The following is a 25,090-nucleotide window of genomic DNA, read 5'->3' on the forward strand; positions in this document are numbered from 1 at the left end:
TGCCTCCGGATCGTTTCAAGCTGCAACTGGAGATGTGTACGCCATCTCTCAACATGGAATACATGTCTCTATTTGCCAGGTCACGACTGCACTGTGCGCACGTAGGAATGACTTCATAAAGTTCCCATGACCGCCCAAGCAATCCATGACAGGGCTGTGGGCTTCTCAAGGATTGCTGGCTTCCCAAAGGTACAGGGTTGCATTGATTGTACCCACATCGCCTTGCGAGCACCTTTTGAAGGATTCCGAGATGTACAGGAACGAAAAGGCTTCCACTCCATTAATGTGCAGCTTGTATGTGACGACATGCATCGCATCATGTCAGTCGATGCAAGATACCCTGGCAGCACCCATGATGTGTTCATCCTACGCGACAGTGTTATATATGTCATGTTTCAGCAGCAGCAGCCAGAAGAGCAGAGCTGGCTACTGGGAGACAAAGGGTACGGCCTCGCCACCTGGCTCATGATGCCCCTACGCAAAACCCGGATGGAAACTGACCGTCAATACAACATGTCGCACATTGCAACGTGCAGCATCATTAAGAGAACCATTGGCATATTGAAACAGCATTTCCGATGCCTGGACCATTCCGGAGGCTACTTGCTTGTACTCCCTTGAGATTGTCGGTCAGTTCACTGTTGTGTGCTGCATGCCGCATAACTTAGTCATCATGAGGCAGCAGCACTTGGGAATGGAAGACCCACCTGCGGTGAGAGTGGCTGATGATAATGATGTGAAAGATGCAGGTGATGAGCAGGAGAAGGAGGAGGACAACGAGGATGAGGAAGCCATGCAAGTGCCTGAGGCCAAAGCACAACAGCGGAAGAGGGTGGGCCATCGTTCCCCTTTAACGAGCGCCAGCAGCTCATCTGTGAATGTTTTACTGATGCCTGAGGGCTCAGAGACAACTATTCCACATGGACGTGTTTACTGTTTGGAGCTGTTCCATTAACACAACACAACATTACGGAACATGATTCAGTTTTAATGTAAAATATATTTTATTCAAAAGTTTACAATGTACTTAACTTTAATAAAATTATTTTTGTATCAAACTTTACTTAAATATCACTCTTTTAAGATCACTTAAAAACTTGTAAATATACATAACTTACAAAAAACTTTTAATTTGAGAAGTTACAACAATAACAGCAGCAGCAGCAAAGAAAGGCTGCACCCATCTCTCATCCCCCTTATTCTAAGACCGCTGCTGCACTTGGTCTTGGACACGCCATCACCCCTGCCCACAGGCGGTGGCGCAGTGTTTCTGGGCTTGATACTAAGCTTATTCTTTCGAACATCTCAGGTACTGCGCACCTCTTGAGGGGGGGGGGGGCATCAGCGTCGGGTGTCGTTGGAGGGCCCAGACGGCAAGTTGGAGGGCCCGGCTTTGGGCTCTTCAGAGGCTGGTGTGGGGATTGGAGTGGGAGTGACAGTTGATTCTGTCAATGGGGGCGGGGTCTGGGCGTGTTCCCTTATTGCAGCAGCTAACTCCAACATGCCGTCCCTCATGCGCCCTGACAATGTCAACAACCTGCAACATTCCCTCCCTCATGTTGAGCAAAACTGTCAGTGACGTGGTTTGCACTACCTCTGACAGTCCCTCCCTCATGGCTACTATTCCCTCACTGATGATCCAGGATATCGTTCCCATTTCTCGTGTCATTGCTATTAGTTCTCCCAACAGTCCTGCTTACACCACCACTCACCCCACTGATGGCATCCAGGAGTGATCGGGTAAGGTCAGTGCTCTCCGCACTCAATTACATCATCTGAACCGCATCTGTTAGATCCTGCACCTCAGGAGAGCGCGCTCGAGCTCCTGAGGCAGTGGGGCCCTGGGTGTGCCTCGCTGCACCACACCACTGGGACTCGCAACCTTAGAAGGTGGGGGCCCTGGGTGTGCCTCGCTGCACCACACCACTGGGACCCGCAACCTCGGAAGGAGTGAAACCATGGAATGTCCTACAAACACTCAAACTACTAGTCACGCAAGGGGCTGATGCCTCCATGAGCGGCTTCTCCTAAGTCAGTACAACATTGAGAGCTTCATCCAGCTCCATCACCTCCCCCTCACCCCATGTTCTTGGTCTGGAGGGTTGAATTGGAAGATGTTTTGGTCTTCAGGCTCGTCCTCATCTGAATAATCTTCTGCATTGTCAGGGTTGGCCTCAAGTTCTGCAGAAGATAACAGAACAGTCAAATGGTTAGCAACAGAGGAGGAGGCCGGGTGGGTGGCATGAGTAGGCTCACATATCGCAGCCAGACAGCAGGCTGATTTGAAGGACCATGATGAATTTGCAGGACTTGCCCATCCCTCGAGTGTTGGCCCAGCTTGTGCAGTAATTGATTTTTTCCAGGCAGGGCCCATCAAAGCAGCGACCCTCTCTTCCAAGGGTGTCAGTGGGTGCAGATTTGCTGGGCCTCCTCCTGTTCGAGCTCTTCTCTTTTATTATGTGCCACCTTTGCAAAAATGAAAATGCAACTTTTTGCTGGGTGGAACATATACAACTGGTCACAATTACAATTACAATTTCATTGAATAAATTAAAATATTACTTACACTAACTACTTGACCAAGATCCTGCCACTTGTTTTTACACTGGCCTCCAGATCTCATGGTGGTCACCATTGCACAGTAATCTTCTGTAACTTGGTTCCAGCGTTTCTTCATTTCTTTGGATGGAACTTTTATGTGACCTCTGCTGGTGTCCAGCTTCTGCCATCTGTTCTCAATCACAGTAACTAGTGCCTCCACTTCTTCCTGTAAGAAATTCTTGGTCCTTGCACCACATTGCATATTGTATTGTTGCAGCTGCGATGTTTCCAATGTTCTCACACAGCACTCCTCAGACACATAACTGGCTCTTTAAAAATGGCCGAGTGTCAAATCTGAGCTGTACTGAGCATGCGCATCCATTGGAACGACGTCAAAAACGTAACTTTTTCCCTGCGCATGCGCGGAAGATGCGACTTTATTTTTTGGCACAAACAGTAGGCTCCCCTCCCGAGGCGAGGGGACACGCTATGCGGCGCCAAATTCAAATTATACATCAGGAAAACTTTGGCAAAATATTTCTGGCACAATTCTGGCTTAGAAAAACAAGCGTAACTGAGACAATACGCCAGGAAAATTGAGCCCTCTATGCTTACAAAATATTTTGGAGTTTTGTTACCTGCTAATCTATTTTCATTCACTCTCTTTGCTCCTTTTAATTTTCCTTTTCTGTTCTTCTCTGTACTACTTGTATTCACACCACTGGGTCAAAAGGACCCCGCACCGGCCCGCTTCTATTCCCGGGCTGAAGGGACCCCGCACCGGCCCGCTTCTATCCGAGTCAGAAGGTTGTGGGTTTGAGAGCGAAGGACAGACCCAGCCTGGGAGCGGAGGACAGACCCAGCCCAGGAGCAGGGGAGAGATCAGCTGTGGTGGTGATTCCAGCCCCTGTGTCCTGCCCTGTACTGCAGTCTTGTGACTTGGGCCTCCCGGCTGGACCTCCTGCAGCAACTGTGAAACATTCTGCCCGGGACCGGCGTTCAACCGGTCGAAGGGACTCCGGGGCCGGCGCCGAACCGGTCGAAGGGACTCAATTTTTTAAACTCTTAATCAACTTTTAAACTTTTTAAACAATTCGGGAAAACTCTTACATTTTTAATCAACTTGGAGAACTTTTTTCCTTTTTTTTCCTAACTTTTAAACAACTTGATTTACATTTTAGACTTTATCAACTTTATCAATTTTACCTATTTATTAAACCTTCAATCAACCTGTGTAACTTCCTTTTAATAAATCAGAAATACTTTTAAACTCTTAAACTTTTAAAACAACTTGGAAATCTTTGGGGAAATTTTTAACCGAAGAAGAAACTTTCCAAAACATCCCTCGGAACCCCTGCGGACAGCTGACCCTCCTAATGCCTGCCCCCCAACCAAGCCTCGGGCCATCTACCATCACGGGCGCTACTCGGCGCCAAGCTTGCGGCCAACAACTCACCGTAGGCAATTAGGCTTATACAGCAGTGCCTGGTCTCCAGTCGTCTTGGACCCCCTTGACACTGGACCAAGACACTCGGCTAAGCCCGTGTGGTTGCCGGTGTGCAGCGGCCACGTTAAAAGAACTCATGCACAGGCATCTTCCACTTTGCTAATATGAAGTTCGGGACCTGGAACGTCAGGACCCTCATGGACAACTCCAATAACAACAGGCCGGAATGCCGTACCGCCATAGTTGCCCGGGAACGTAGATGTTTTGACATTGACATCGCCGCCCTAAGCGAGACCCAGTGGTCAGGGGAATGCCAGCTCAAGGAACATGGTGAAAGGAAAACCAGAGGAAGAGCGCCGCCTTCATGGAGTCATCTTCGCCATCAAAAATGAATTGGTCGACCGCCTCAAAGATGCCCCCTGCGGGGTTAACGAATGCCTCATGGCTCTTCGCCTTACCCTATCCCGGAATCAATGCCACAGTCATCAGTGCGTATGCCCCAACACTTGATGTAACGGATGAGGCTAAAGAGGGTTTTTATTCCAACCTTGAGGCATCCCTGTCCCGCATCCCCATGGACGACAAATTGATCCCCCTACGTGACTTTAATGCCAGGGTCGGCAAAGGCACAGCCCTTTGGGGCGGCGTGATTGGTAGAGAGGAGGTAGGGAAAGCCAACTCCAGTGGTACCCTACTCCTGACAAAATGTCTAGAACACACACTCCTCATCACCAACACCCTGTTCCAACAGAGGGACAAATACAAGGCATCGTGGCGACATCCTCGTTCCAAACACTGGCATCTGCTCGACTATGTCATTGTCCGAGCCAGGGATCGCAAGGATGTGCGCATCACCCGCGCCATGACAGGAGCTGACGACTGCTGGACGGACCATCGCCTAATCCGATTCATCATCGATATTAACATAGCCCTAAAGCAGAGGGGACAGCAGAGGCAGTGCCGCAAAAAAGTTAATGCCGGGGCACTTAAAGACCCAGCTAAGAGAGCCCTATACAGCCAGCGCCTCACAGCTAATCTGGCGTACCTTGATGACCCTGAGATGCTGAATGCCCACAGCGCTTGGTCTGCCCTCCAGGTCTCCATAACCAATGCCTGTGAAGAGACACTTGGTTACTCAACCAGAAAACACCAGGAGTGTTTTGATGAAAATGATCAGGAGATTCAAGAACTAACAGATCGTAAACGCAGAGCATTTCTGAGCCTCAAGCAACAACCCAACTCGGGAGCTGCAAAGCACAGACGGTTCAAGGCTGAGGTCCAACAAAAAACCCAGGACCTAAAGAACTGGTGGTGGATGGAGAAAGTACAGGAGAGACAACAACTGGCCGACAGCCATAATATGCGAGGATTCTTCATTGCAGTCATGGCCACCTACTGTCGAAACTCCCAAGGCCACATCCACTCCTGGCCAAGAACGGGGAAACACTCATCAAGGACACAGAGACTGTTGGGGCCCGCCGAATGGAGCACTTTGAAGATCTCCTCAATCGCGACTCTGCCTTTGACTCGAGTGCTCTCCGTTCCATCTCGCAGCACGTGACCCGCTACCACCTCAGTGAAACCCCAACGCTGCACGAGGTAGGCAAAGACATAAAACAGCTCAAGAATAACAAGGTTACGGGTGTGGATGAAATTCCTGCTGAGGCGCTAAAGTTTGGCGGGGAGGTGCTGTTGGCGCGAATACATGACCTCATCTCTCACTTGGAGGGAGGAGAACATGCCGGGAGATCTCAGAGATGCAGTGATCATGGCCATCTTTCAAAAGGGGGACAAGTCTGACTGCGGCAATTACAGGGGAATCTCCCTGCTATCAGCATCGGCCACTGGGAAGGTTGTCGCTAGAGTTCTCCTCAACCGTCTTCTCCCTGTGGCCGAGGAGCTCCTCCTGGAATCACACTGCGGATTTTGTCCCCTACGGGGCACAACGGACATGATCTTTGCAGCGCGACAGCTGCAGGAAAAATGCAGGGAGCAGCGCCAGCCCTTATACATGGCCTTTTTCGATTTTACAAAGGCCTTTGACACTCAACCGTGAGGGCTTATGGAGCGTCGTCCTCCCTGTTTTGGATGCCCCCAAACATTTGCCCACATTCTTCGCCTGCTCCATGGCGACATGCAGGCCATGATCCTTACCAGCGGTTCCATTACAGACCCAATCCACATCCGGACCAGGGTCAAACAGGGCTGTGTCATCGCTCCAACTCTTTTCTCAATCTTCCTCGCTGCCATGCTCCTTTGACTCGAGTCAATAAGCTCCCTGCTGGAGTGGAACTAAACTACAGAACCAGTGGGAAACTGCTTAACCTACGCCGCCTCCAGGCCAGGTCCAAGATCACCCCAACCTCTGTTGTTGAGCTGTAGTACGCGGACGACGCCTGCGTCTGCGCACATTCTGAAGCTGAACTCCAGGATATAGTCGATGTCATCACCGAGGCATATGAAAGCATGGGCCTTACGCTTAATAGCCGTAAGACATAGGTCCTCCACCAGCCTGTCCTCGCACAGCACTGCCCCCCAGTCATCACGATTCACGGCGCGGCCCTTGACAATCTGGACCACTTCCCATACCTCGGGAGCCTCTTATCAACAAAGGTAGACATTGATGCGGAGGTTCAACATCGCTTCCAGTACGCCAGTACAGCCTTTGGCTGCCTGAGAAAAAGAGTGTTCAAATACCAGGCCCTCAGATCTACCACCAAGCTCGTGGTCTTACAGGGCTGTAGTAATACCCGCCCTCCTGTATGGATCAGAGGCATGGACGATGTACAGAAGGCACCTCAAGTCGCTGGAGATATATCACCAACGATGTCTTTGCAAGATCCTGCAAATCCCCTGGGAGGACAGGCACACCAATATCAGTGTCCTCACCCAGGCTAACATCCCCAGTATTGAAGCATTGACCACACTCGATCAACTTCGCTGGGCAGGCCACATAGTTCGCATGCCAGACATGAGACTCTCTAAGCAATTGCTCTATGCGGAGCCCCTTCACTGCAAACGAACCAAAGGTGGGCAGCAGAAACGTTACACCTTCAAAGCCTCCCTGGTAAAGTGCGACATCACCACTGACATCTGGGAATCCCTGGCTGAAGTCCGCCCTAGGTGGAGAAAGTGCATCCGGGAGGGCGTTGAGCTCTTTGAATCTCAATGCTGCGAGCTTGAAGAGATCAGGCGCAGGCAGCGGAACGAGCGTGCAACAAATCAGCCCGCCCCCTCCCCCCCCCTTCCCCTGACGAATATCTGTCCCATCTGTGATGGGGTCTGTGGCTCTCGTATTGGACTGTTAGGCCTCCAAAGGACTCACTTTAGGAGTGGAAGCACGTCTTCCTCGATTCCGAGGGACTGCCTATGATGACGATGATGACGACTTGTATTCAGCTTGGTTCTCTGCAGAGTTATGAGCCTGACCTTTATCATAAGCCTTCTTTTTCTGTTTTATTTTAATCTCTACATCTTTAGTCCTCCAGGGAACTTTAGCTTTGGATGCTTTTTCTCATATGCTTGCAAAACAGCATATCCTCTAACTTATCATGAGCAGTGCTATGCTCGATCTATTGGTTTAGTCTAATCATTAGCATAGATTATTTAACTTTGTATGACTCTACAAATCTTACTGGATATATGCTACATTAGCAATCTATTTATTTGCTTTGGCTGCATATTAGTGGGATGGTATGAAGGCCAATAGCAGGTTATATTTGAAGTCAAGCTGTGACTTTACCACATGCACTCCGTAAAAATAAGTGTTAAGTATACAAATGTTTATATTCTATGCCTCATTTCATAAATATTTTTTGTTTCATATTGAAGTAGCATGGGTTCAATATCAGCTTTATACTTTCCATCCACTAGTGTACAAATGCTCATCATTGTCTTAATTGATTTTACTGAATAATGGATTGTGACCAGCAAAGCAAAGTAGTTCTTTTTTATGTTGATTTTCCACATAAAGGAACTAATTCTAGATGGGAAAACACAAAAATATGAATGAAAAGAGAAAGATGTAGCATACATGTGACTTTTATGATCGCTTGTTCTTTCTGAAGAATATTTTTAATTTATTTAGGAATCGTAGAATGCTACAGCACAGAAACGGGTCGTTAGGCCAGTGGAATCTGCAATGGTTTTTTTCTCCACGAGCCACATAATTTAAGGACGCGCTTATTTGTACTGCAAATATGGCCAACAGGCTCCACCTCTTATTTCTGATTGGTCCCCTTGGAGGATAAGCCACACCCTGAAGTTTCACACTGTTCGCCAACCCAAGGTCTCACTGACTTTGCAAATTGTAACTCGATCCACTTTGACTTCCTGAAATGACACAGGACAGAGCTCCCTAGAAGACAGCAACTGAACTGCTTTACCCACCCAGTCCAAGTACTTTCCTCCCCCAGCCAAAGTGCCTTACCCCAGTCCAAGTGCATGCCTCCCCCAGTCCAAGTGCATGCCTCCCCCAGCTGAAGTGCCTTACCTCAGTCCAAGTACCTCGCTCCCCCAGCCGAAGTGCCTTACTCCAGTCCAAGTACTTCCCTCCCCCAGCCGAAGTGCCTTACCCCAGTCCAAGTGCATGTCTCCCCCAGTCCAAGTGCCTTACCCAAGCGCAAGTGTATCCCCCCGCCCCCCCCCATAGATGGTGCATTGTGTATGGATTGTTTATTGGGTATGCAGTGACAGTGTCGTGACTTCTGGATATCATCCACTCCAACAATGTCCCTTGAAAAGGGTTGGAAGAATGTGATCTGTCTTTCCTGAGTTTCCGATTTCGCCCCCCCCCCCCCCCCCGTGTCTCTCTCTTCCCCCCCCCTCCCTGCCAGCCTCTCTCTCTCTCTCTCTCTCTCTCTCTCTCTCTCTCTCTCTCTCTCTCTCTCCTCCCCTTCCCCCTCACCAGCCTCTCTCTCCCCCACTCTCACTTCCCGAGCCCTCCGATCCCCCCCACCATGTCTCTCTTTCCCCCCAGCCCCTCTCTCCCTCTTGCCGCACCGCGCGGCCACGCCCCCGGCTCTCGCGCACTCTCTCTCCCTCCAGCGTCTCTCTCTCTCCAGCTTCTCTCGCGCTCTCTCTCTCCAGCCTCTTGCTCGCGCTCTCTCTTTCCACCCAGCCTCTCTCTCTCCACCCAACCCTACCCCCTCTCTCTCTCTCTCTCTCTCTCTCTCTCTCTCTCTCTCTCTCTCTCTCTCTCTCTCTTTCTCCCCCCCCCCCCCCCCGGGGCTCTCGTGCTCTCTCTCTCCAGCCTTTCGCTTTCTATCTTCTCTCTCCACCCAGCCTCGCTTTCTTTCTCTCCCTCCAGCCCTTCTCTCGCTCTCCCCCAGCCCCTCTCTCCACCCAGTCCCCCTCTCGCTCTCGCTCTCTTTCCACCCCCCCCACCCCCTCTCGCGCTCCCCCCAGCCCCACTCACTCGTGGCCCCAAGACCTTCCGACCCGCGGCGCTAAGGCCCTCCGACTCTCCCCTCCACGGTCGGGGCTTACAGGAGGCTCTGGGCCCGGGGCTCACAGCTCAGCAGGAGGCCTGGTCGGCCGGAGAAGCAGCTCGCGGAGGAGTAGCAGCCTGCCGCCATCGGCACCCTCCCACCGCAATCTAGCGCAGGCTGGCCGGGTGGTGGGAGGGCAGCGGAAAGAGTGTCGGAGCCTCAGAACCTGCTTCTGGCATCATGTGGACGGAATGATTCGCCCGGGACAGGACGGGGGGATGAACGGAGCTTGATGGGGTGAGGCTTGTCACCTGTCAGTCAAAAAAGTGCAGTACGGACAGTGGGAGTTGGGGGGGGGGGGGGGGAGCTGCTGGACAGACAGCTGTCTGTCAAAAAATGGTACAAATAGTCCCATAATTTAATCACTCTGTAGCAAAATTGCCTGTACCTGTAATGGATTTTTTAAACTTGTCTTTCTGTACTGCTACAATCAGCATGTTAAGGCCTTAAATCAATGTCGCTCAAACTATTTCTCAGGGAGTAACAATCCTGTACATATCGGTTACAATGTTTGTTCCATAAGCACATTGATGAAACTAAGAACAGTAGAAAGCTGCAGGTCGATTAACTGGAATGGTAATATTCGTTAAGCATCTTAGGCCATTATTAGAGATGACCTACATTAAATATTGATGAATGGTTTTTCTGGTTGAGGAAAAACTGTTGGTGGAAAAAAATCGCCCAGTAGCTAGATTATTCAATTACTAATGACTTTACAGATATGGGGCTGGATTTTCGCCAGGCTTCTGACCGGGTTTTCGCTGCGATTTGACCTTCCGCGGCGGAAACCCAGTCGGCGGGATCCTCCGGGTACCTCTTTGCGGCGCCGCTTCCAAATACCGCCCGGGAGACGTGTGCCAACATGCAACGATGCAGATTGCGGTTGCGTCGTATTTTCGGCACTCTCCCAATCTGTACACCGCGCCCAGAATATCGACAGGTCAAATCAGTCGGTGCAGCCCTGCCAGCAGCGGTAAGTATGAAAACCTGCAAAAAATGTAAGTTAAAGTTTTTATTTTAAAATTATTTTTCAGCAATTTAATGGCTAAGGGTTTTGTGAATGTTTTTTGGAAATTTATTTTTTATATTTTTCCCCCCTCCCAAGGCTTCTCTCGCAGTGCACCCGGCCCCGGACTAAAGTCGCCGAAACTCACGGTTTGCGCCGCAAATCGTCGTGCAACGCCTCCTTTACCGATGGCGCAGACGTAAAGGCCAAAAGTTTGGCCTAAAAACGGTAGCGCAGCGAAAACGGTAATTTTGGCGTAAAACTACCATTTTCGAAAACCGAAAATCTGGTCTTTTTCCATTCTAAATGTGGGCATAGGAATTTATAGTGGAAAAAGTTGACAGGATGTTTGCTCAGGCATCAGTTTTTTAATATAGATATACATCTGTGAGATATTAAACATATTATTTCAATGTGAACAACTTGTCAACTTTTTCCATTATAAATTTCTGTGTCCACAGGAGTATATGTTCACAAATCATTGAAGGTGGCAGGGCAGGTTGAGAAAGCGGTTAAAAAAACATACGGGATACTGGGCTTCATAAGTAGAGGCATAGAGTACAAAAGCAAGGAAGTTATGATGAACCTTTATAAAAAAAAACTGGTTCAGCTTCAATTGGAGTATTGTGTCCAATTCTGGGTACCACACTTTAGGAAGGATGTGAAGGCCTTGGAGAGGGTGCAGAAAAGATTGATGAGAATGATTCCAGGAATGAGGGACTTCAGTTACTTGGATAGACGAGAGAAGCTGGGGTTGTTCTCCTTAGAGCAGAGAAAGTTGCGAGGAGATTTGATAGAGGTGTTAAAAATCATGAGGGGTCTAGACAGAGTAGATAGAGAGAAACTGTTCCCATTGGTGGAAGGGTCGAGAATCAGAGGACACAGATTCAAGGTGATTGGCAAAAGAACCCAGATGACATGAGGAAAAACATTTTTGTTTAGCGAATGGTTAGGATCTGGAATGCACTGCCTGAAAGGGTGGTGGAGGCAGATTCAGTCATGACTTTCAAATGAGAATTGGATTACTTGAAGGAAAAGAAATTGGAGGGCTACGGGGAAAGGGCGGGGGAGTGGGACTAGCTGAGGTGCTCTTGCAGAAAGCAGGCACAGGCTTGACAGGCCAAATGGCCTCCTTCTGTGCTGTAACCATTCTATGATTCTATGATTTTCTCGTTTAGATGCGCATGTGCTATATCCTGAAGTTGCGGTCAGTTTCAAGGGGTAATAACAGCGAATGCTGTTCGTTCGCCGTTATTACCCACTGCAAATTCTGGGCTATAATATAGAGGAACAGTCAAAGGAAATCCCACTTTCTTCATTCAATCTCACTTCTCTGGTCAAAAAATAACAAACCACATGCCCTGTCCCTTTAATAGACTAATTTATTACCTGTTTCTAGAGCACAAAATCTGACCACCAGCATTTCAGCTTCCACCTCTGGCCTGGGCCAACAGAACCACATTGCTTTCCCTTTTCTCTCTCTTTTTCCTACGTAGTGAAACGTCCAAGGCGCTTCACAGGAGTATTATGAGATTAAAAAGTTGACACCGAGTTGCAGAGGAGAAATTTGGGCAGGTAACTAAAAGCTTGGTTAAAAAGGTAGGTTTTAACGAGCGTCTTGAAGGAAGAAAGAGAAGAAGAGAGGCTGAGAGGTTTAAGCAGGGAATTCCAGAGCTTAGAAGGCATGGCCACCAATGGTTGAGTGATTATAATCAGCGATGCTCAAGAGGGCAGAATTAGAGGAGCACAAACATCTAGGGAGGGTTGTGGGGCTGGAGGAGATGACAGAGATAGGGAGGGGAAAGGCCATGGAGGGATTTGAAAATACGGATGAGAAGTTTAAAATCAAGGCATTGCTTAATTGGAAGCCAATGTAGATCAGCGAGCACAGGGGCGATGGGTGAACGGGACTTGGTGTGAGTTAGGAATGGGCTGCCGAGTTTTGGATGACCTCAGGTTTACATAGGGTGGAATGTGGGAGGCCAGCCAGGAGTGCGTTGGAATAGTCAAGTCTACAGCTAACAAAGGCATGTGCTATGTGGGTAGACAGGGACGCTTCCAGTGTCCCTGACGACTACATGTGCAGGAAATGCATCCAGCTGCAGCTCCTGACAAGACCGCATTGCGGCACTGGAGCTGCGCATGGATTCATTCTGGAGCATCCGCGATGCTGAGGATGTCGTGAATAGCACGTTTAGTGAGTTGGTCTTACCGCAGGTAAAGGTTACTCAGGCAGATAAGAGAATGGGTGACCATCAGGAAGAGCAGTGGAAGGAAGGTAGTGCAGGGGTCCCCTGTGGGCATCTCCCTCCAAAACAGATACACCACCTTGGGTATTGTTTGGGGAAATGACTCATCAGGGGAAGGCAGCAGCAGCCAAGTCCATGGCACCAGGGGTGGTTCTGCAGCACAGAAGGGCAGGAGAAAGAGTGGGAGAGCTACAGTGATAGGGGATTCTACTGTAAGGGGAATAGATAGGCGTTTCTGCGGCTGCAAACGAGACTCCAGGATGATATGTTGCCTCCCTGGTGCAAGGGTCAAGGATGTCTCAGAGCGGCTGCAGCGCATTCTGGAGGGGGAGGGTAAACAGCCAGCTGTCGTGGTACATATAGGTACCAACGATCTAGGTAAAAAAAATGGGATGAGGTCCTACAAGCTGAGTTTAGGGAGCTGGAGTTGAAATAAAAAGTAGGACCTCAAAGGTAGTAATCTCAGTGCCACGTGCTAGTCAGAGTAGGAAATGCAGGATAGCTAAGACGAATACGTGGCTTGAGGAGTGGTACAGGAAGGAGAGATTCAAATTCTTGGGACATTGGAACCGGTTCTGGGAGAGCTGGGACCAGTACAAACCGGACGGTCTGCACCTGGGCAGGACCGGAACCAATGTCCTAGGGGGAGTGTTTGCTAGTGCTGTTGGGGAGGGGTTAAACTAATATGGCATGGGGATGGGAACCTCTGCAGGGAGACAGAGGGAAGTAAAATGGGGGCAGAAGCAAAATATAGAAAGAAGAAAAGTAAAAGTGGAGGGCAGAGAAACCCAAGGCAAAAATCAAAAAGGACCACATTACAGCAAAATTCTAAAGGGACAAAGTGTGTTAAAAAGACAAGCCTGAAGGCTCTGTGCCTCAATGCGAGGAGTATTCGTAATAAGGTGGACGAATTAACTGCGCAGGCAGCTATTAACGAATATGATATAATTGGGATTACAGAGACATGGCTCCAGGGTGGCCAAGGCTGGGAACTCAACATAGAAACATAGAAAATAGGTGCAGGAGTAGGCCATTTTGCCCTTCTAGCCTGCACCGCCATTCAATGAGTTCATGGCTGAACATGCAACTTCAGTACCCCATTCCTGCTTTCTCGCCATACCCCTTGATCCCCCTAGTAGTAAGGACTTCATCCAACTCCCTTTTGAATATATTTAGTGAATTGGCCTCAACTACTTTCTGTGGTAGAGAATTCCACAGGTTCACCACTCTCTGGGTGAAGAAGTTTCTCCTTATCTCGGTCCTAAATGGCTTACCCCTTATCCTTAGACTGTGACCCCTGGTTCTGGACTTCCCCAACATTGGGAACATTCTTCCTGCATCCAACCTGTCTAAACCCGTCAGAATTTTAAACGTTTCTATAAGGTCCCCTCTCATTCTTCTGAACTCCAGTGAATACAAGCCCAATTGATCCAGTCTTTCTTGATAGGTCAGTCCCACCATCCCGGGAATCAGTCTGGTGAACCTTCGCTGCACTCCCTCAATAGCAAGAATGTCCTTCCTCAAGTTAGGAGACCAAAACTGTACACAATACTCCAGGTGTGGCCTCACCAATGCCCTGTACAACTGTAGCAACACCTCCCTGCCCCTGTACTCAAATCCCCTCACTATGAAGGCCAACATGCCATTTGCTTTCATAACCGCCTGCTGTACCTGCATGCCAGCCTTCAATGACTGATGTACCATGACACCCAGGTCTCGTTGCACCTCTCCTTTTCCTAATCTGTCACCATTCAGATAATAGTCTGTCTCTCTGTTTTTACCACCAAAGTGGATAACCTCACATTTATCCACATTATACTTCATCTGCCATGCATTTGCCCACTCACCTAACCTATCCAAGTCACTCTGCAGCCTCATAGCATCCTCCTCGCAGCTCACACTGCCACCCAACTTAGTGTCATCCGCAAATTTGGAGATACTACATTTAATCCCCTCGTCTAAATCATTAATGTACAGTGTAAACAGCTGAGGCCCCAGCACAGAACCCTGCGGTACCCCACTAGTCACTGCCTGCCATTCTGAAAAGTACCCATTTACTCCTACTCTTTGCTTCCTGTCTGACAACCAGTTCTCAATCCATGTCAGCACACTACCCCCAATCCCCTGTGCTTTAACTTTGCACATTAATCTCTTGTGTGGGACCTTGTTGAAAGCCTTCTGAAAGTCCAAATACACCACATCAACTGGTTCTCCCTTGTCCACTCTACTGAAAACATCCTCAAAAAATTCCATAAGATTTGTCAAGCATGATTTCCCTTTCACAAATCCATGCTGACTTGGACCTATCATGTCACCTCTTTCCAAATGCGCTGCTATGACATCCTTAATAATTGATTTCATTTTACCCACTACTGAGGTCAAGCTGACCGGTCTATAATTCCCTGCTTTCTCTCTCCCTCCTTTTTTTAAAAAGTGGGGTTACATTGGCTACCCTCCACTTGATACGAACTGATCCAGAGTCAATGGAATGTTGGAAAATGACTGTCAATGCATCCACTATTTCCAAGGCCACCTCCTTAAGTACTCTGGGATGCAGTCCATCAGGCCCTGGGGATTTATCGGCCTTCAATCCCATCAATTTCCCTAACACAATTTCCCGACTAATAAGGATTTCCCTCAGTTCCTCCTCCTTACTAGACCCTCTGACCCCTTTTATATCCGGAAGGTTGTTTGTGTCCTCCTTAGTGAATACCGAACCAAAGTACTTGTTCAATTGGTCCGCCATTTCTTTGTTCCCGTTATGACTTCCCCTGATTCTGACTGCAGGGGACCGACGTTTGTCTTTACTAACCTTTTTCTCTTTACATATCTATAGAAACTTTTGCAATCCATCTTAATGTTCCCTGCAAGCTTCTTCTCGTACTCCATTTTCCCTGCCCTAATCAAACCCTTTGTCCTCCAGGGCTATTCAACATTCAGGATGGATAGACAGAAAGGAACAGGAGGTGGGATAGCGTTGCTAGTTAAAGAGGAAATTAACGCAATAGTAAGGAAGGACATTAGCTTGGATGATGTGGAATCTGTATGGATAGAGCTGCAGAATACCAAAGGGTAGAAAACGCTAGTGGGAGACCACCAAACAGTTGTAGTGAAGTTGGGGACAGAATCAAACAAGAAATTAGGGAGGCGTGCAATAAAGGTACAGCAGTTATCATGGGCGACTTTAATCTACATAAAGATTGGGCTAACCAAACTGGTAGCAATACGGTGGAGGAGGATTTCCTGGAGTGTATTAGGGATGATTTTCTAGACCAGTATGTCGAGGAACCAACTAGAGGGCTGGCCATCCTAGACTGGGCGATGTGCAATGAGAAAGGACTAATTAGCAATCTTGTTGTGCGAGGCCCCTTGGGGAAGAATATGGTAGAACTCTTTATTGAGATGGACAGTGACACAGTTAATTCAGAGACTAGGGTCCTGAACTTAAGGAAAGGTAACTTTGATGGTATGAGACGGAATTGGCTAGAATAGACTGGCGAATGATACTTAAAGCGTTGACAGTGGATAGGCAATGGTAAACATTTAAAGATCACATGGATGAACTTTAACAATTGTACATCCCTGTCTGGAGTAAAAACAAAACGGGGAAGGTGGCTCAACCGTGGCTAACAAGGGAAATTAAGGATAGTGTTAAATCCAAGGAAGAGCAGCAAACCTGAGGACTGGGAGAAATTTAGAATTCAGCAGAGGAGGACAAAGGGTTTAATTAAGAGGGGGAAAATAGAGTATGAGCGGAAGCTTGCTGGGAACATAAAAACTGACTGCAAAAGCTTCTATAGATATGTGAAGAGAAAAAGATTAGTGAAGACAAACGTAGGTCCCTTGCAGTCAGAATCAGGTGAATTTATAATGGGGAACAAAGAAATGGCAGACCAATTGAACAAATACTTTGGTTCTGTCTTCACTAAGGAAGACACATATAACCTTCCGGAAGTACTAGGGGACCGAGGGTCTAGCAAGAAGGAGGAACTGAAGGAAATCCTTATTAGTCAGGAAATTGTGTTAGGGAAATTGATGGGATTGAAGGCCGAAAAATCCCCAGGGCCTGATAGTCTGCATCCCAGAGTACTTAAGGAAGTGGCCCTAGAAATAGTGGATGCATTGGTGATCATTTTCCAACAGTCTTATCGACTCTGGATTAGTTCCTATGGACTGGAGGGTAGCTAATGTAACACCACTTTTTAAAAAAGGAGGGAGAGAGAAAACGGGTAATTATAGACCGGTTAGCCTGACATCAGTAGTGGAGAAAATGTTGGAATCAATTATTAAAGATGAATTAGCAGTGCATTTGGAAAGCAGTGACAGGATCGGTCCAAGTCAGCATGGATTTATGAAAAGAAAATCATGCTTGACAAATCTAGAATTTTTTGAGGATGTAACTAGTAGAGTGGACAAGGGAGAACCAATGGATGTGGTGTATTTGGATTTTCAAAAGGTTTTTGACAAGGTCGCACACAAGAGATTAGTGTGCAAAATTAAAGCACATGGTATTGGGGGTAATGTATTGATGTGGATAGAGAACTGGTTGGCAGACAGGAAGCAGAGAGTAGGGATAAACGGGTCCTTCTCAGAATGGCAGGCAGTGACTAGTGGGGTGCCGCAGGGCTCAGTATTGGGACCCCAGCTATTTACAATATACATCAATGATTTAGATGAAGGAATTGAGTGTAATATCTCCAAGTTTACAGATGACACTAAGCTGGGAGGCGGTGTGAGCTGTGATGAGCATGCTAAGAGGCTGCAGGGTGACTTGGACAGGTTAGGTGAGTGGGCAAATGCATGGCAGATGCAGTATAATGTGGATAAATGTGAGGTTATCCACTTTGGTGACAAAAACTTGAAGGTAGAATATTATCTGAATGGCGGCAGATTTGGAAAAGTGAAGTTGCAACGAGACCTGGGTGTCATGGTACATCAGTCATTGAAAGTTGGCATCCAGGTACAGCAGGTGGTGAAGAAGGCAAATGGCATGTTGGCCTTCATAGCTAGGGGATTTGAGTATAGGAGCAGGGAGGTCTTAATGCAGTTGTACAGGACCTTGGTGAGGCCTCACCTGGAATATTGTGTTCAGTTTTGTTCTCCTAATCTGAGGATGAACGTTCTTGCTATTGAGGGAGGGAGTGCAGCGAAGGTTCACCAGACTGATTCCCGGGATGGCCGGACTGACATATGAGGAGAGACTGTATCGACTGGGCCTGTATTCACTGGCGTTTAGAAGAATGAGAGGGGATCTCATAGAAACATATAAAATTCTGACGGGACTGGACAGGTTAGATGCAGGAAGAATGTTCCCGATGTTGGGGTCGTCCAGAACCAGGGGTCATAGTCTAAGGATAAGTGGTAAGCCATTTAGGACCGAGATGAGGAGAAACATCTTCACTCAGAGTTGTTAACCTCTTGACTTCTCTACCGCAGAGAGTTGTTGATGCCAGTTCGTTAGATATATTCAAGAGTGGGCTCGATATGGCCCTGCCGGCTAATGGGATCAAGGGGTATGGAGAGAAAGCAGGAAAGGGGCACTGAGGTGAATGATCAGCCATGATATTATTGAATGGTGGTGCAGGCTATTTTCTATGTTTCTATGAGGACTTCAGCAGCAGATGAGCTGAGGCAAGGGCGGAGACAGGCGATGTTATGGAGGTGGAAATAGGCGGTCTTAGTTGTGCTGTGGATATGTAGTCGAAAGCTCATTTCAGGGTCAAATATGACACCAAGGTTGCGAATAGTCTGGTTCAGCCTCAGACAGGAGTTGGGGAGAGGGATGGAGTCAGTGGCTAGGGAACGAAGTTTGTGGCGGGGACCGAAAACAATGGCTTCGGTCTTCCCAATATACAATTGGAGAAAATTTCTGCTCATACAGAACTGGATGTCGGACAAGCAGTCTGACAATTCAGAGCCCGAGGAGGGGTCGTGAGATTAAACTGGGTGTCATCGGCGTACATGTGGAAACCGATTAATATGTCAAATCCCCTCTCTGTCTCAGTGGCTTTTTGAAATTAGTACAAATTCACATTCATAAGGAACTCATCGCCAAATTCTTTACATGAAAATAAAATGAAAAATCCTTAAAGATGATTATTGATATATCTTGTCCATTTTAAATTCTGACTTACTAAAGAAACTCTTAAATAATTGCAAAATTTAAAATTGTGCATCTACAACCTGAATTTTATTTCTAAAGGTATGTTGTACCCCATTGTGTGAATTATTTTAGTGATCATGTTATGAGTGAAATAGAAATGTGCAAGCATCTTGGATAAATTGAAGATATCAGTCATTGATGAGCAGCAAGATGTATTTGTCTGTATAACTGAAGACGTCTGTTTAGGATTTTATATCTTGGAACACTGAATACATTTATAATGTGCGAATGTAGATGTCTACTGACACCTAAAATCTATGACCAAAAATAAAATTTGTTTTAAAAATGGTTTAATGGTCAATATTTTGATGTTTTGTGCTCATTTTCTTGACAATTGTCTTCTCTTGATAGTGTTTAAATCTTAATTGAGTTCCAGTTCCACAGGCTTCCACAATCACTAATACTTCATCCAAGTGGTTATTCTTCATGTACAAGCCCAAACAGTAAGTTGTGGCAAGAATGTGATTTAGGGGCAACAGCGCAGCCGAGCTCAATCCTGTCCTCATCTCACATAGGCGTGTTGTAGTAGTAAGTATCAACCAGGAGTAGGAATACTGAAATACTTTTTTTTCTGCCCGTCAAATGCAAAAGGCATTGAGGCCAATTGCAGCACCGTGCCATGGCTGGAAGGTTAGCTAACTCAGCACATACTGGTCTGAATGGCTAAGCTACTTACTATATAAATTTACTGAGCCATCTGGCAGATTTCCAGATGCGAACTTTGAAAATGTAACATAGCTACTTCCTTTATATACTAACATCTATTAAAAGGACTTTGGCATTTTAGGGTAAGGCCATAACAATGGTGGGTGACTTGTGCAGTTTGAGATGGGGTGTTATTCATATTAGAATGGTATCAGTTCTGAAGTAGTATCAGATGAAAGTTAGTGAACTGATTTTATATTCTAAAATACTTAATATTTGCTCTCTTGACTTGATTTTTTTTGATCTGGTCATACTGTTTTAAACAAATTTGGTGGTATTTTATATTTCAGCATCAATGTCTTTGCAACTGTTTGAGTAATTGGTACAGTACTTGCCATGCTGTGAAGTTCTTGTTTCTGTGTTGCTCCATGCCCTAGTATAGAACTACACAAAACACTTTTTAAAACTGTCGCTCAATAAAAGTTTAGCAGCCTTAGAAAAATTTATTCACTCTTGTCCTAAGCCTTTTGTTATGAATTATTAGCAAATTGAAATCTACTTCTTCTATGGTGTTCAAAGCTTTTTTTTTCCTATAGCTTTTCACTACCAATTTTCTTCCCTCCTCCCACTATAGATATTGACTCCTTCGTGCAGTAAGGTTTTGTGGGTGCTGAATTATTTTGGTACATTACTCAAGTAGCCATTGTTAGCATGTGACTGCAGGCTATTTGACTGCAGGGGTCACCAACTTGACATCGGCACTTGAGAGTGAATGTTGTTGGATCAGAATCCTGACCAACATTTTCTCTGCATAACCCAGGAACTGATGTCAAGTGTGGTGCCCATTATTGCGGCCCTGGCTGACATTAGCTAATTCAGCACAAACTAGGAGTTGAACCGGAGACCTTCCTGGCCAATATGACTCATAGTCACTACCTAAACCTACTAAGCCAACATTAATGAAGAGTAAACATGTGTAATGTGGCAATTAGTGGCACATCTTTTAAGTCAACCGCTTAATCTATGAAATAAAATTTACTTGCAGGATCTAAAAATGCTTTCAGTGGTCACTGATTGTCTCCCACTTCCCATGCTTTATCTCTGCCTACTTTCAAAAGTCTGTTCAAATCTACCACTTTGACCTCACATTTGGCCACCTCCCCATATCTAAGTCACTGCTCAGTATCTGAATTCAGCTCTTGTGAAGTGCCTTGGGATGTTTTGTTGTGTTTGAAGTGCTATATAACTGCAGTAAGTCGTACAGATTATTTAAACCAGACACTGAGGGAGGTTAAGTATCTTGACAATTTTTTTTAATGTTACAGAAATTGTGCTGAAGAATGGATGTAGTTCATGTTCCACTGCCGTCAAGCAGCACGATGCAAGCATCTAATTTTGCTCATGTAATCTTTCAAAATGTGGCAAAAAGTTACCTCCCTCATGCTCCCCTTGAGTGCCATTACATCCTGACTCCATACATTAAGCCACATCAAAAGGACTGGGTTGGCATCTTTAAGGTATGTTTCTAGTAGTAATGGTGTACTTTTTGAGATGTTGCATATTTATCTTATTACAGTGGAGTTACCCACTTATTGGGCCCAAGTTTCAGCTGTCCCGCAGACGGTGCCCCTCCAAGAGGCCTACCTATATTGTAGAATTAAAAGTGCGCCTAAAACTTACCTCGCAATTCTTGGTGCTCAGCAAGCCCGCTTAGCAGTCGGCGCGGTGCAGCACAAGCAACTGGGGCCGAAGCTACAGCCCTGCGCCGAAAAGAGTGGCAGCAGCTGCGCGCGTGCGCAGTAGCTCCTGGCCCTCCCAGTGCGTCCTGTCTCCGGGCGACCCTATCCCTGGCCGAAGGGACATCGCGATGTTCGCCACCCCTATCCCGAGCAGAGTGGCCTGCCTGCCTCACGGTCCCTCGCCTCGTCGCCACTGCCCTTGCCTCATCGGCGCCGGGGCCCGCCCAACCAGCAGCTCTTGGGCAACGGGGCCCGCCCGAACTCCTCCCCGATGGCGGGCCCCGCCTGACCAGCAGCTCTTTGGCGGCGGGGCCCGCCTGAACTCCGCCCCGGTGGCGGGCTCCACCCGACCAGCAGCTCTTCGGCGGCGGGGTGCACCTGAACTCCACGGTGGTGGGCCCCGCCTAAGTTACTCCCCGGTGGCAGGGCCCGCCCGACGAGCAGCTCTTCGGCGGCGAGGCCCACCCGAACTCCTCCCTGGTGGCGGGCCCTGCCCGACCAGCTCTTCGGCAGGCTGTTGGAGGCCTCCTGGTGCTCCCGAATGGATAGGTGCAGTAGGTGAGTAGAAACTTTTAATTTTTTATTTATTGATTTAATTTTTGATTTTTTGATTGATTTATTTATCACTTATTATTGATGGCTCTTTATTGGTAAAAGTGAAGTGTTTAATGCTTTGGAAAATCCCCTAACTTCCCTTCCCTCCCCATCTCTGGCTACCAGCGCCTAATTCTAAAGTGTACGCAACGTTTTTCTGAGCGTACAAAAGTCGACGTTCCGTTCTAAGTTAGTTTGGAGTAACTTCGCTGCCTAAACTTGCAACACAGGTGTAAGTGGCTGGTAGCGCCCCCTTTTGGAAAAAAAAAACTGAACTAAAACAAAAATAAACTAACTCACTAGAACTGGAGCAAACTAAATGCCGAGAATTACGATTTCTAAGATACTCCAAACTAAACTAGTTGCTCCAAAAAAATAGGAGCAACTCCAGCCGAAACTTGGGCCCAATGTTTCCTTTAGGAGCTGTCAGAACTTATGCTTAACTGATCCAACTATGTATTTGTTATATCTAACTAGTTGATCTCCTGTAATGTTGCACACAGTGAGTCAAAACAAAGTATTTGTTTTTAGATCAGGTTGGTTTATAGGGGATAATTGGAGGGAGGAGGAGAGGAAAAGAGGGGAGTGGGAGAAGGTGGATGCAGGGGGCAGGGATGATGAAAATGCTCTTGTCATGGGGAAGGGGGAGGTTCTGGGCTGAGTATCTTCACAGTGGCTGGAAAGTTGAGCAAGAAGCGTCTTAGCAGGAGATGGCAGAATTTTGCCTGAATGTTGGGGAGGTATTGCTGTAAGGGGACAGCCCCAATATTTGCTCAGTGAACAGGGGGATTGCTTATTGAACCCAGCTCAAAATTCTTCTTGGAAACGTTGATGGTCTGCAGAGGTGTATTGTCTAATATGGGTAAAAGCTATTACATCATCTCATTTTGGGTGGGTCTGAACGTTTACTTCTATTAAAAGAATGCATGACACAAGAAGATCCACACACAGCTGCCTATGCATCACGCCAAATAAATTAAAAATGAGCTCCATTGCCAGGTATTAACACTTGTGCGTTCATATTTGGGGCAAATAAGTAGGCTACTGATGCATCTAATTTTTATAATTTTATGTCTTGAAAATAGTCTTGCCATTGCTGTAGATTTCTTTTTAAGTTGGGAGGCATGCTTGGGTCATTTAAACGCAAGGTCAAAGTTGACATCTGTAGCATTTCCACTGCCCATATGGTGCCCATATGTTGGCATGTCAGACTGAGAGGGTGTAAATCATAAAAATTTACAACACAGAAACAGGCCATTCGGCCCATTGTGTGTGCGCTGGTCAAAAAAGAGCTATCCAGCCTAATCCCACTTTCTAGCTGTTGGTCCGTAGCTTTGCAGGTTACGGCACTTCAAGTGCATATGCAAGTACTTTCTAAATGTGATGAGGGTTTCTGCTTCTACCACCTTCGCAGGCAGTGCCTTCCAGATGCCCCCCCCCCACGGCGTGAAAACAATTCTGCTCAACTCCCCTCTAATCTTTTGTCCAGATAGATAGAAATTGATACGAGGAAAAGGATAGATAATGTAAACGTGGGTGGGGGGGGGGGCGGTATTATTTGGAATGATCAAAAATCATGACCTGTTTTTGGTGCTGGGAGAGAGAGGGCAGCAGCCTGTCACGTAATGTATGGGTCAGTCCCGGTACAGCTAGTCACACAAAGTGACCCTTACAACACAACCTACAGGTACGTTAGAATAGTGCAGTCATTCAGCTTTAAAAAAATACAATAGATGAAAATATGAGATGTTGATGCAATTTTTGGTTAACTTTTAAAGTTTGGAAATGCATATAGTAAATGTTATATAGTAGAAGATATTTCAGGAGTGTTGGTGACATCGAGTGGCTTTTTCTTTTTGATATTTAAGGAATTCTAAATAAACTAAATGCATTGTTAAGGAATCAGTAAATATGTTTTTTTAATTGGAGAACATGAAATAGCACCTATGAATAATGTCTTTTTAACTAGAGTCCAGTAACAGTTGAAAATTGTTTCCTCATTCTTATGTCTTTTATAACTTTTTATTTTCAGAATTGTTTTAGCACTACAGAATTGTGTAACCTCAAGGATTATAAATTTTGGAACAAAAACAGTAGAAAGTCAAATGTACCAAAGGAACTGCTAGCCTCATTATACACAGTTGGTAACTTGCGATCTAATAAACCTAACCAGTTTACATGACTGCATATAATTGTGCCATAATTTGGTCAAACAGAGTGAGCAGAATGATGGTGAAATAGATGGCAAGTAGGCAAACTAGGTGATTGGGTTTTGCATACAATCCTATCTCATCAGTCCTGATATGCTGCTGTTGTACTTTGAGGCAAATCAACTAAGTGTAATAGGAAAAATGTGACCGAAAAATAGTGTCAACAAGAAGTCGATGAGTGTGTATAGGACATGTGTGCTATGCACAGACTATATTTAAGATATATAGTAAGAAGGAGGAACGGAAGGAAATCCTTATTAGTCGGGAAATTGATGGGATTGAAGGCCGATAAATCCCCAGGGCCTGATGGACTGCATCCCAGAGTACTTAAGGAGGTGGCCTTGGAAATAGTGGATGCATTGACAGTCATTTTCCAACATTCCATTGACTCTGGATCAGTTCCTATGGAGTGGAGGGTAGCCAATGTAACCCCACTTTTTAAAAAAGGAGGGAGAGAGAAAACAGGGAATTATAGACCGGTCAGCCTGACATCGGTAGTGCGTAAACTGATGGAATCAATTATTAAGGATGTCATAGCAGCGCATTTGGAAAGAGGTGACATGATAGGTCCAAGTCAGCATGGATTTGTGAAAGGGAAATCATGCCTGACAAATCTTCTGGAATTTTTTGAGGATGTTTCCAGTAGAGTGGACAAGGGAGAACCAGTTGATGTGGTGTATTTGGACTTTCAGAAGGCTTTAGACAAGGTCCCACACAAGAGATTAATGTGCAAAGTTAAAGCACATGGAATTGGGGGTAGTGTGCTGACGTGGATTGAGAACTGGTTGGCAGACAGGAAGCAAAGAGTAGGAGTAAATGAGTACTTTTCAGAATGGCAGGCAGTGACCAGTGGGGTACCGCAAGGTTCTGTGCTGGGGCCCCAACTGTTTACATTGTACATTAATGATTTAGACGAGGGGATTAAATGTAGTATCTCCAAATTTGTGGATGACACTAAGTTGAGTGGCAGTGTGAGCTGCGAGGCGGATGCTATGAGGCTGTAGAGT

General features: G+C 46.6%; 1 protein-coding gene across 4 annotated transcripts in view; it reads left to right on the forward strand.

Moving 5' to 3' along the window:
* tax1bp1b (Tax1 (human T-cell leukemia virus type I) binding protein 1b) overlaps window positions 1-25,090 on the forward strand; it is a 276,059-nt gene that overhangs the window by 19,379 nt on the left and 231,590 nt on the right. For all 4 annotated transcript variants that reach the window (XM_070880822.1, XM_070880819.1, XM_070880821.1 and 1 more), the window contains exon 2: window positions 20,866-21,057. In XM_070880822.1, the coding sequence (XP_070736923.1) occupies window positions 20,881-21,057 (177 nt within the window). In that variant the 5' untranslated portion in view covers window positions 20,866-20,880. The remainder of the gene's footprint in view (window positions 1-20,865; window positions 21,058-25,090) is intronic.

The sequence above is a fragment of the Pristiophorus japonicus genome, chromosome 5 (genome assembly GCF_044704955.1).
Source record: "Pristiophorus japonicus isolate sPriJap1 chromosome 5, sPriJap1.hap1, whole genome shotgun sequence".
Classification (NCBI taxonomy): domain Eukaryota; kingdom Metazoa; phylum Chordata; class Chondrichthyes; family Pristiophoridae; genus Pristiophorus; species Pristiophorus japonicus.